Genomic DNA, 13,130 nt, shown 5'->3' with positions numbered 1-13,130 from the left:
TTTCATATCAGTGAAAAATTGAATCAATTCTAATATCATTTGTCACGAACTTACATTTTGAACTCAGAAAACTTACTGATATGAAACCCGTAACAATCACAAACCTATTGCCCCTTGATAACCGTTACTTTGCACTCACTTATCCCTCTTGTTCCCATGGAGCTTGGGGGGACATTGACAGTTTAGTTGCAGGACCTGAGACTTGCTCACATATCCCTATCATCACAGGAACTTAACAATATAAGCCTAAATCTGCTTAATGGTGTCTTCATTAGGGTATGATACCGAATATTGATTATGGGAGACAACCTTATAATAATACTTTCTAGATTTGCTGTAATGATTTAAAAACTTTAAGAATTCCCACATTCAATTCCAATAAATAGAGAGGCAGCAAATTGCCTCAATCAGAACTCTAGATCATCACACTGTTAACATACATTATTACAACATCTTCTTTCAATAAAATCACCTCAGTTACTCATGGTTTTGCTTAACTCAACAAAATTTTTCCAGCTATCAACTTCTAACATGTATTTCAATATTCCTTTGATTTTAACCGACATTGTGGTATGAATCGATGATGGCGTCTGCAAGGTATTCACACTTGGCCAAAGATAATCCTGCAAGGGATATTCTTCCGTCCTTGGTCATATAGACGTGCCACTTGTTCGTCATATTATCACACTGTTATGAAAAACAAACAATAAACACGATATTATCAAAGATATGGTTCTACACATTGCTATATTTAAGTATCATATACAGTGCAGCGTAGAAGACTCTATTTCCAGTTACGATGCAAACCACATTCCCATGGTGAGCAAATATCAGTTGATGCCTAAACTATTTCTGATTGGGCAAAATTTCAAGGTATGGAACAGAATTGCAAGGGAACAAGGAATGCACACATTGACAGAGGAGAAAAAGAACTATATGTTCTTATTCAGTAACTTTTTGCAGTTGAAAATGTCCATAATTCAGAACTACCTTTCACCACATGAGGATGATTCAGTGGAAAGAAAACCAAACAAGTAATGTAGGATAAAGTTTGTAAGTCAAGCGAAAGAAAAAGGTGGAAGCAGGCTAATACCTGAGCTTTGTTTAAGCCTGTGAATGAGAACATGCCAATCTGCTTAAGAACAAATGACCAATCCTTCCCACTTTTATCTTTGGAAGAAAGACCATCAAATAATTTCTGTCTCACATTCTTTATTCTCCCAGCCATCATTTCCATCTCCACATTCCATTCCTTGAAGAGGGCTGGATCCCCAACAACATTGGCAACAATCCTAGCCCCATGAACAGGAGGATTTGAGTACATTGGTCGAGCAATTCTTTTTAGTTGGCTCTTCACCCTGAAACAGACGTACAATATAAGCTGGTCCTTAAGCAATGTATCAGGCCACAGGGACCAGAAACCAGAACTGAATTATGTATTAGATGTAACTCATTTGAATCAAACTTCATCGGGGCACATGGTCAAGGAACCTATGATGTGAAAAGACATACAACTAATCAGTAGCTGGTCTCGTAAAAATAATTCAATGGTATAACTTTGCCAACAGATTTTCAGATGCAAAAGTGAACATAACCATCATTTCTTTTATAAAATGATACGAAGAGAACAGGGCCCTCTGTCCATCACAAAACAAAGGGTACTACATATGGCTCCATATTTAAAACTTAAGGGCAATCTTACAGATAAGAGCCTAAGACATTAATTACAAAAATGCTGGGATCCATCACTCTCAAGGATTTACACAGACATGGCATACTAAAAGAATATTTTCCAGAATGTATCTACAAAGAAGAGAATCTGACATGGCAAAATTACAGAAAATAATAGAAACCTTGCTACATGGTTTATAGTGCATTTCCATGCACTTCTAGTTGGTAGCTTAATTTAGGAAAAGGCCCACTAAATCACATACCACAACATTAAACACAATTGTACCTTGAAGCAGCATCTGGTGATGAGCAGACAACATTAATTGCTCCAATCCTTTCTGCATAGAGGCCAAGATTTTTGCTGTATGACTGAGCAGCAATAACCTCCATACCACGGGCCACAAACATCCTCACAGATGCTGCATCAGTGTCAAGGCTTCCACTTGCAAATCCCTATCACCAAAAGTAAATCAAGGAGATCTCATTTAAATATCAACCTTGTCTAAATTCTACAAAATGTTGCAATTTCAGACCACCTGAAACCAAGATTTATATCCAGAATTCAAACAACTAATACCTGGTATGCAATATCAAAAAATGGAATATGGTTCTTCTCTTGGATGACATCCGCAATTATTCCCCACTGTTCAGGGGTTGGATCAATACCAGTTGGGTTGTGAGCACAACCATGAAGAAGAATAAAAGATCCCTCGGAAGCTGCCTGCAAAGTGTGATTGAAGAATAAAGTCTTTAAAAAGAGAGATGAAAGATAAATAATTGACTTATTTCACATTGATATTTATTCTAGTGAGCATTTTTAGCCAGAAGATGACCTTGATGTCTGCGATCATCCCTTCAAAATCCAAGCCAACAGTTTTTGGGTCATAGTATCGGTATTCTGACCATGGAACCCTAGCATCATTGAAAATGTTCTTGTGGTTACCTGTAAGAGAATTTCATTAACTACAACAATACATAATATTGAACAAATTTCACAACAAACTTTAAGAGGAAGACAGTACTCACCCCATGTGGGAGATGATATCAGAACTTTTGCCCCAGGAAAGTATCGTTCTATAAGAGCTGCAGCCAGTCGAAGTGAACCAGTTCCTGAAAGCCCTTGAACTGTTGCAACCTGGAAAAAGTCAAATACATAAATTAACAAGAAATAAATTTCCTTCTTTTCCAATCCAATTTTTCCTGCAAAACCTCATCATATAGAGGTAAAATAGACTTTTTTTTTATGACATAATAGCCTAAATTCTCACATACTCTTTGTTGCTTTATAACTGGGTTGTCTGCTCCAAATAACAACTCTGCCGTCACCTTATTGAAAGCAGCCAAGCCTTCAATTGGGAGATACTACATTTGAAATTAAACTATAGTAAGTAGACTTAATGGAGAAGAGCGACCTCTGGTTATGTATGCAAATTAGTATATTAACTTACCTCTCGGTTTTCCCCCCTCTCCAGTAGAAGCTTATCAGCCTGGAAATTTGAGTGACAACAAAATAATATTAATATCAACTCAATTTAATTTGACAACAAATAATACTCAGTCTTGGCAGCAAGAAGCAAAGCAAATTAAAAGCTATGTCGATGGAGAACCTAGAGCAGGCCATCACTCATGAAATTTGTACCAACTGGTTTAGGAAAGAAGTCTAACCTTTTTAACCACATTAAGCACATAGGGCTGTAGCTCTTCAGTTCGATATGCCCCAACTCCAAGGTTGAGCTTCAACTCATGGTTGTCTGCTTTAAAAGCTTCAGAAACCCCAAGAATTGGATCAGGGGGAGCCATTGTTATACCCTCAAAACGAGACACATTGGAAGTTATAACCATAGATATGCGACCAAAAGACTGCAAACAACAAAATAAACTCAGACACAAACCCTTTAAAAGAACTAGACAACTGGGAATTATAAATATCTTCAATCAGGAATGGTACAGAAAATAATAAAGAAAATTTATAGAGAGAAGCACCTTCGTTTTGATAAAGGGGTTGGTCTTCTCCTTGTTAAAGCACAAGCTGGCGTTTCCAAGATTCAATTTTCCCTGTAGAAAACATCTTCCCATTTCTCAGAAACTAAAATAAAAACAAAAAAAAAGACCAAATTTTAAAAAAAGGGATGGATTAGAATTACCTTGCTAATTCCATGAGAAGAAAGTGAGGCAGAGGGCGATGCAGAAGCCAAAGAGAGCAACGACGAAGCCATCTGGAATTAGAAATCGCTCTGCAAAAGTATTTGATCAATAACAAAACCGTACTAAGTGTGATTACACTGATCGAGGAAAGAAGACAAAGGTGACAGTGATCTAATCCGGGATTCAATGAAACAAATTTGGAAATGAAAACGAGAAGAAAGGAGCTCACTTGGAAAGGCAAAAGAGGCGATGAATCCAAAGAGAAAGCTTGGTACTTGGTAGTGATCTCGATAATGTCAACTCGGATTTTATGTTTCATTTTTTTTTTTTAAGCTAAGAAACATAATGAAAACTGTGAAACACCGTCGGTATTGCGACGGCGATACCTGAGACCTGTGCGCTGTGTGATTAGCGAGATTGTAGAGGGGTAAAATGGTCATTAAATAAAAAAGTTGTGGTTGATTTTCGCAAGTAGGGTATAGTCAATTGCCACTTGTCAGCAGACAAGTAAGCATATCTTATTTTCGAGTCGAGTCAATTTTCTAAAGAGTGCCCATATCATTTTTCAATTAAATAAATAAAATTTAATTTTATATTAAATTATATAATCGAATTCGCATCTTAGCCTTTGCCATTTCTAGGTACAACAATTGTCCTCTTAATATAAACTGGTACCGAATATTCCCCTTGTTTTTCCAGAATATTTGGGTAAACCTCTGTTTCATCGTCTATGACCAAAGTATCTTCAAGTTGAGAAGAGATGAAATGGATTCAGCCCTTGATTTACATGGAAAGCAAGCTCTGTCTCAGTTGTAATTTGGCTCAACAAGAGAGATCATATTGATTTCTAACATGTTCCATTGCAACTGAATAGTGATACTCAAGTAATGAATAAATATAGACTTCAAACTTCCAAAAGACTGTCTCTTGCCCCATAATTGGATGCAGGTGACATTCACAACTTGGTCCAACTTAATTCGACAATGATTCCCAATGACAACATGTTATAGAGAAATTAAGCTTAACACTACCCGTGGTTAACAAACAAGGCAAACTCAACCATGCATCATTTCATTAACTCAAACATATCAAACCTAGAACATGATAAAAGAAAAGCCAGAACAAATTACTCCAACCTTCATTGGCCATTGATTTTTGAGTTTTTGAATCAACTTATACAGGATGGCAGGGCTGTTCTCATTTCACTGACTATTCACCACACAAGCCAATACTCTTTCCCAAAACCAAACCTGAGGGCAACTTTATCAGGTAATAGCGCATAGAAAAAGAAGCAATTCCAGCCACGATTAGTTGCTTTCAATACTCAATGCTCATAGATGATCAAAGTAATACAGAATTCTTTCGTTCATGGTGAAAAAGTGAAAAAAAAAAAACACTTTGACATGAGTTAAATTTTCTTCCATTCTAGAGAAGAAATATGCACAAACATTTATCCAAGCATAATTCAAAAATCCATTGGGAGATGATGATACTAATATATGCATTTAGAAAGACAAATACAGCACATGGCACCTTAGTTTCACATACACATATGTTGATGAAGCTAATTGGGTTGCCAGTGTAGTTGCGCAAACTATTCTAAGGTCTCCTTCAGTTAAAGTTTGTAAAAGCTAACTTCTCGCGAAAACATAATGCTCATCAAATGTCTTTTTCTCTAGCAAAACTCAAGTAATTCAGCAAATAATGCACCACAACAAGAAATATGATCTGATCCGACAGCCATTACATAACTTCTTGGGCAATATCATACAAGGTGCAACTAATCCAAAAGACAACTCAAATGATATTCAAAATCAAACCACTGATCTTTCAAGTCACTTAACGAAATAAACATGCTATATACCCTACTAACAAGTTGTAATTTCAATTAGAACTTCAAGAACACGATAAACACTGTCGACTGGTATATGCCAATCACTCTTCTCGATGCCAGTGTTAAAGGATATAAAACAAGCAACCAAAATCATACTTAATCATCATATAAACAAAACCAGTAGAGTAGAGTAAACAAAGACTAACCCATGATTTAAAATAACTGAAACAAAACTTGAACACAAAAGAAAAGCTCTTTAAAAAGAACTTATATGAGTTCTTTACACAAACTACAATGCTTAATTTAAACACAAAACCATAAGCTCTGTATCATCATTGTCTTCAACAGCAAACTAAACAACCGCAATTAGTTCAAAAAACAAGGTAAGAGACACAAAACAGCAACCAAGAACCTCAGAATCCGAGCTTCGTACGACGCCAGTGCCTGCGCTTTGCATTATACCTGAAAAAAAAAAGATAAAAATAATTAAAAACTTTTTTTTAAAGAAAATACCGTAATTAGCGAGAGTAAAAGAGAGAAAAGAAAAAACCTGATGGTATTGTCGGTGCGCATCCGAATCCAGTGAGGGATGGGCCTGTTTTGCCTCATCTTCTTGGCGAGCTTCTTCTTTATTATGAAAGTCTTGTGCGACGGCTGTTCAAGTTCAATTCATCAAATCAATACCAGATTAATTCAACGATTTAATTTCACCACGATCGAATGGAATATTCAGCATGTAAACGAACTAATTAATTCATCGGAAGAGAAAAAAAAGGATCAAATAAAATATTCAGTACCATTTTCGATCGGCTGCGGCTGTGTTTGGACTGAGGAGCGAAAAACCCCGTTTGGAAGAAAAGAAAACCCTAGGGATGTGGAAATGGAAAATGGGCCGTTTATATAGATGTGAATAGAGACCCGGGTTAATAGCCATTTTGGGTCGGTTACATTTTGGGCCTCCACTTGTCCGAAAAACCCAACTATTAATATATTTTCTTGATTAAATTTCTTTTTTTTTAACTAATAAAAGGATTTTAAAATGAATTTTAAACCAAATAAAATTTAAGAGTCCTTAAATAGAAAAAATAAAATTTGGCCAAAAAAATAAGAGAAAGACTTAATATACCCAATTTTTTTTTCTTTGGGAAAAAAATAAAGGGAGAAATAGAGTGGAAAAAATATGGGACTTGTTTTACTTATTCTATAAAAATACATTTATGGATTAAATTATATGAATTATTAGCATAATGTAAGATCAAAGCATGAATAGCTTAAACCCAAATTCAATTTATAATTAGAAGATACTTTAAATTTCAATTATATCGTTGGTACTTAAATTCGAAATCAAAAAGCATGTAATTAAAAAGTTTCTTTTGATTACCATAGAAAATTCAATTTGTTGAAAATATTTTTTTCACTTATAATTTATTTACAAAATAAAAAATTAAAATATGAATTTATAATACATCCAGACATTTAATTTAATAATAAATGTATATTTCTCCTTATTTAAAGAAATAAATTATATTTTTCATTGCTCGTAGATATACTTGGAAGCTTTTACTACACACTTGATCTAGATCCAAACAATTTGTTCCCCGCCTTTTTTTTATTGGTTCTTTTTTTCTTTTTAAATTTATTATTATAAAAAATAAAAAATTTATTTTTCCTTTTTTAAATTATTATCATAAGAAAAGAGAAAATGGACCTCTCTCATTGGACTCCAACTATTCATTTTAAGATGCCCGATCGGAGAAGTGGATTTCTCAAAGCCCATTACAAGAAGATGGGCTAAAAGCCCATTAAAGGGTTGATGGGCGCTCGAGAGACATCACAAAGCCCACAACGGATTGCAATTAAAGGAAATTTCAGCTTTTTGAAGAATAATTTCGAATTTTAATTTTTCCCGAAATTTGATTTGCACGTAATACTAGTTTATTCAAATTTTCAACTACCGAATTTATATCCAAGTCACATATTTACTAATAATTTTATCAAACTTGTTTCGAATGTATAATTAGATATACAATCGTGTGTTAAATAGCTAAATTAGATGTGTGTAAAATCGTGAAAAAAGGTAGAAAAATTACACCAATAAAAACTCTTGATGCTTATTTTGTGGGAAAACTTATAAAAAGTTTCTTATATATTTTATTAAAAAATTGTATTCACATGGCCTTGGCCTATTTCCTAATTTTACTAAGCAATGCTAGCTTTCTAGCAGGAATATAAAAGGGAGATGTCAAAGTCACAAACAGATAAACTTAATTTCGAGTAATTAATTTAATGCATATGCAATATTCCAACCACATGATTGTCTTCATCAACCCTTCAATCTAGCACTGTTGCACGGTTTACTAAACATGTGCATGAGCTTGACCAACTTTTTTGGAGCCATTTAGGAGCTAATTAATTTTTTACTTTCCTTTTCATATTTATCAAAGTAGAATAGACAATACAACACAATTATATATATGTATTTTGACCCAAATTGTTACATTAAACCACCTTCATTGTATATTCAGGTAAAGGATCACTGCATGAATAAATCTTCATTTGTTGACTTTTTACTATTTTTTTTATTTATAAGGACGTATTATTAACGAAAAATTGATAAATATTTTATAAATTTACATTGAATTTACGAGAAAATGTATTATGTTAATGTTTATCGAAATTAAAACGTATTTTCACTGATTTGTGATTATTTTTTATTTTTTACAAACTTCCACCGGGGAGATTGCAAAGCTGATTGTCAGTTTCTGGTTTCAGTCAAAATAAACCAAAATTTGAAGTAGAGGTAAGACAAAACAGAGACATGCACATGGAGGGCTTTGGGATATCTTTGTCATGCCATTGCTAATGATGAGGAAAGCGGTCTAAGCTTGCAAAAAAATTCAAAGGACCAGGCTGGGCAAATCCCATAGACTGCGGGGCTACCACATCAACGCATCATTCTATCACATCACCTTCCCCAAAATTTCTCCCCCCCTCTTTTTCCTGCTAGCTGATGAAACCGCGTCAGGCTAAACAATGTCCGTATTTAAGTTGCCAATTTAATTCTTTTTCCCTTTGGGATTTTGACTAATCCAAAAAAGACCCAAAGAAAAAAAGAAAAAGGAGAAGAGAAAAAAACATACCCAATCTTCTTTGGGTTCTACAATCGTAGATGTAACTGTGACTCTGAGCATGTTTAAGCAAAACTTAAACATATAATTGTTGAAAAACTTGTTATATATACATATATATTTATACATTCTAAACATTCCAATTTATGTGTAGATATTACAGTATTAAAAAGGAGTTGTAAATTTAAATATTCATATTATCTTTAATTTGTGAAATACTGTTACAGGTTACAGTAAACTGTTATATCATATATCATGTAACATAAATTAGTAGAAAAGATCTATATGAAGAGATCCATAAATGAGGATATTGTAATTGGGTTGGAAGCCTAAGCAAAAACTTGCTGCTTTCCAAGCAAGCTTCTTACCATGAGAACAAAGCTGGAAGGTAAAACTGTTCATGTGCGTATGCAAGCTATGAGGATGTGTGTGTATGCGGGCTGGGAAAAGAAAAACTCCATGACGCAAACAAATTAATGTTGGTAATTGATGGCGATGTTCCATGTTCTTATCCCTGCACTTTCTCATAACTTTTTATTGCGTTTTTCCCTCATTTGCAGGACGGGACCGTGTGTGCATGTGATCAGCTTGCAAGGATTTGAAGAAAAAAAAAAAAAAAAGGGGAACTTGTGAACAAATAGACCAGGGGGCCTTTGAAACCTCGAGAAGGTTTTATAATTTACAAGACCCATCTCCATCATCATTCATCACCCATGTTATGCTTTTGGGTCCCATTCCTAACGCGGTTGTAACGTGGGTCCTCTCTTTCTCTTCTCTTTTGGGATTTTTTTTTCTTCAATCTGTCTTCATCCTTATAGTCTTAGCTGATTTCATTTTTGAACCATCTCTCTCCCTCTCTCCTTCTTTCTCTAGCTATATAGAGTTGTATCAGTCGAAGGTTAGCTGTAAACCAGGAGTGAGACCAACTTTTTCAATGTTTTTTCTAGTCGAATTACATGCTGTTTGCTGCTGTGGTTGTCCCTCTTTGTTTCCATCCGTGAAAGAACTTGCAACGGTTATTATACGCTTTGAAAAAACTCAGAGTACTGCTAATACTAGTAGCTCTCATAGATTAGGGATATATAGGGTTAATTTAATAGGTTAAACTGGTAATTTTGTCAACAAAAAGTTAAACAAAAATCTTCTGTTTTCACGCTTGATACGTGTCTTATTATCCTATAAAACAGCCAAGGAATTAGAAAATAAAGCTAGGTAGCAAGTGTTTTGTCATGAAGGTGCTGTGTCTTTTTGTGTCATGCGGATTCATCAAGGAAGGAAAAAGAGTCAGAAATAGCAGCTGAGAAAGAAGGGAGTCCAGGACTATTTATGCTGCATGCAACTGTCTCTGTGACTCGGCCACATACCTTTCACTTGGAATGTTGGCATGCATTAACAAAGCCTTTTAATGGTAACCACACAACAAAAAAAAAAAAGAAAAGAAAAAGAAAAGAAGGAACAACATACAAGAACATGAAGAACAGAAAATAGGAAAAAAAACCCCAAGAAGTCAAGTAACTTATCTGCAATAAAATTAATCTTAGGCTTTGCTTTTTATTTTTTATAAAATAGAGATCCCATGTTTTCTTAGAGCTTAAGGTATAGTATATTTAATGTTGGTTCTAATGAATTTCTTTTGAGAAAAGGAAAGGTATCTATTTGTTATGTTTTAAGTAAACAAAATTATTGAAAGAAATTCTTTATTTATGGACAACTGTTCCTATTGAATATTGTTCCATTTGTTGATGTCAGGAATAAATGTCAAGAAACTTGAGTCTCAAGGAACCATCAATTAAGCAAAGAGGGTCGAAACCTAAGCTGAAAAAAGAAAAAAAAAAGTAGAAAATTAATCTTCAGACAAGTTCAGATATAGAAGATTTTGTAGTATTTGCTATTCTCACGATGGTGGATTGCTAAAGGGAGAGCAGGGACGTTGCAGAAAGAGTACAAACTTAAAGCATGGAAGGTTTGCTTCATGCACGTGGGTAAACAGAAATATATGGGACATAGCAATCTCAGACACACATGGTTTTGTTTTTTCCATATACATTGAAACTTGCCGCTATTTTGCAGCAACCCTTCCACCTAATATCTCTTCTCCTGTTCATGAAAATAAATACCAGGTTTATTGATTGGTGGATTAGAACTCTCAGAGAAGAAAAAAAAATAGAGAAAAATAAGGGGAAAGAAGATGTAGTGGGTGCAGAAATCAGGACCCTTTGTTGAGATATTTGCTAAAAATTTGTGCAACTTTACTATCAGAAATGAATTTTCATGAACACGAAAAAGGTACAAATTCCACTTGTAAAGTAGCCCACCATTGCTTTATAGAAAATTCTATCGTCCTTCTCTTGAATCATCACCCCTGTTAGTGATGTTTATGTCAAGGATTAAATACAAAAAAGAAACCCTCTCTGGCTGAGTTTAAGCATGAAAGCTCAGGTGAACGACAGTCTTGGGGGGCAAATTTGATCTGATAATAGTGAATGGGGATTTGATCAAATCATTTGGATTGGTATGGTAATTATTGCAGTCCAAGATTCTTCAATTCAATGCATTCAACATCGGATTGACCCAATCATTCCAGTGCAAATTGATGCACAGAATCTTTTCTTGAGGAACACAATTTGCCCTGCAATTATATATGAAAAGAAAATAAAAATTTAATCTGTTCAAACTCCCACATGACACCCAATTTGGTCATCAACTGGTTCCAACAAACACACTAGAACCAAAACTTTTTCATTACAAAATTGCATAATAAAAATGATTTCATGATATGTTCAAAGATTGTTTATAGTTCAGAAGAACAGAAAAAGGCTCTGTATCCTCTGTTTTTATATAGAGCAACTTGGTGGGTTCTGCTGAAGTCATAATCTGAACTATAAAAGACCATTCACATGAAGAATCTATTGGAATGTGACCTTAGATTTTCATGAGGAAAGAAAAGGGTGATAAAAGCAACAGTTCGACATTTCTTACAACTATTTTTTTTTGTTGGAAAGAAAAGCTATTATTATATCCATCTGAATTAATTGAATTTGGTCTAAGTTTGAAAATTATCTATCACTTGGGCAATTAGCCAACTGTAACAAAATTGATAAAGAAGAAAGATGGAATACCAGTGAAGCCTTTTGTGGGACCCAAATAAATTTTTCAAGTTGGATGACAGTAAATTGCCTCATATGTCTGTCAACTACAAAAGGCCCCCCTTCCCTCTTCCCTCTTCCCTCCCTCCCTAGCATCATCAATCTCTTGCCTCATTTGCTCATTCAGGCTTTTTCCATAAACAAGTTTTTTCCCAAAGGAAACGTTTCTTTGTTCTTTCACTAACATGGCCAGACCACAACAACGATATCGAGGTGTCCGACAGAGGCATTGGGGATCTTGGGTGTCGGAAATTCGCCATCCCCTCTTGTAAGTTAAACCTCAGTTTGGACAGCCATGGAGGTTTCAGCCTGTCAGGGACGTTTTGTCTTTTTCCCTTATGAGTACTAAGTGAAACGCTTTTTACGTTTTGTTGCAGGAAGACTAGAATATGGCTAGGAACGTTTGAGACTGCGGAAGACGCGGCCCGTGCCTACGATGAAGCTGCAAGGCTTATGTGCGGACCGAGGGCCAGAACCAACTTCCCTTACAATCCAAATGCACCTCAATCGTCCACATCCAAGCTTCTGTCGGCAACTTTGACGGCTAAACTACACAAATGCTACATGGCTTCACTTCAATTGACCAAGCAGCAATCAGCGCACGAGCCGCATAACAAGGCGCCGACCCCACATGTTTTCAGCAACAATGGCATTGCAGGGAGAGACAGTGGAATTGGAGTTCGAGTGCTGGAAAAGAAACCGTTGCAAGCGCAAGAGACAGAAGCCAATTGGGTTGTCAAGAAAGCTCAGGTTGAAAGCCCCCAGCAGTTCAAACCTCTCGAAGAGGATCACATCCAGCAAATGATCGAGGAACTGCTTGACTATGGCTCCATTGAACTTTGCAATGTCTAGTGTCAAGGATGTCAAATCAAGCACCACCCTTTCTTCATTTCTCTATGTTTCTTCCCTTTTCTCTTTTTCCACCAGTCATTGAAAACGTTGGGGCTGAGGCTTGATAACCCTGTCACACCAAGCCTTGAGGAGTTTAGGCTGGTTGGTCTTTGCATTTTCTTCCCTGCTAATGGCACTGATTTGCTAATTTTAACCCATTCTTCTCTTAGTCGCAACCTTCCCACATACTATTTTCCAAATGTTGTAGGCCCTTCTTTCTTTAGGTCCAAGTGTCTACCAGGTGACCCCATTGGATGATATGCTTAATGTACAGTAAGCTCTGTTATGATATATTTTACTATGATATTTATCATC

At 35.4% G+C, this 13,130-nt stretch overlaps 3 protein-coding genes across 3 annotated transcripts; 1 reads left to right on the top strand and 2 right to left on the bottom strand.

Annotated features, from left to right (window-relative positions):
* LOC18587732 (aspartate aminotransferase, chloroplastic) lies at positions 344 to 4,223 on the bottom strand. The gene is made up of 12 exons (XM_007011697.2): positions 4,046 to 4,223; positions 3,816 to 3,905; positions 3,655 to 3,726; positions 3,337 to 3,531; positions 3,120 to 3,158; positions 2,944 to 3,033; positions 2,698 to 2,806; positions 2,505 to 2,614; positions 2,249 to 2,392; positions 1,958 to 2,124; positions 1,094 to 1,358; positions 344 to 687 (listed from the first exon to the last, which is right to left on the bottom strand). Exons 2-12 carry the CDS (start codon positions 3,885 to 3,887, stop codon positions 556 to 558), a joined length of 1,395 nt encoding a protein of 464 aa, XP_007011759.2. The 5' UTR covers positions 3,888 to 3,905; positions 4,046 to 4,223; the 3' UTR covers positions 344 to 555.
* Positions 5,785 to 6,536, bottom strand: LOC18587731 (60S ribosomal protein L39). Its single transcript, XM_007011696.2, has 3 exons — positions 6,448 to 6,536; positions 6,201 to 6,304; positions 5,785 to 6,112 (listed from the first exon to the last, which is right to left on the bottom strand). The coding sequence occupies exons 1-3, from the start codon at positions 6,448 to 6,450 to the stop codon at positions 6,064 to 6,066; spliced, it is 156 nt and encodes a 51-aa protein (XP_007011758.1). The 5' UTR covers positions 6,451 to 6,536; the 3' UTR covers positions 5,785 to 6,063.
* LOC18587730 (ethylene-responsive transcription factor ERF003) lies at positions 11,920 to 13,130 on the top strand. Its single transcript, XM_007011695.2, has 2 exons — positions 11,920 to 12,192; positions 12,302 to 13,130. The coding sequence occupies exons 1-2, from the start codon at positions 12,110 to 12,112 to the stop codon at positions 12,774 to 12,776; spliced, it is 558 nt and encodes a 185-aa protein (XP_007011757.1). The 5' UTR covers positions 11,920 to 12,109; the 3' UTR covers positions 12,777 to 13,130.

Source organism: Theobroma cacao, chromosome 9, assembly GCF_000208745.1.
Source record: "Theobroma cacao cultivar B97-61/B2 chromosome 9, Criollo_cocoa_genome_V2, whole genome shotgun sequence".
In the NCBI taxonomy this organism is placed as follows: Eukaryota; Viridiplantae; Streptophyta; class Magnoliopsida; order Malvales; family Malvaceae; genus Theobroma; species Theobroma cacao.
This window is presented reverse-complemented; position numbering and strand designations above follow the sequence as displayed.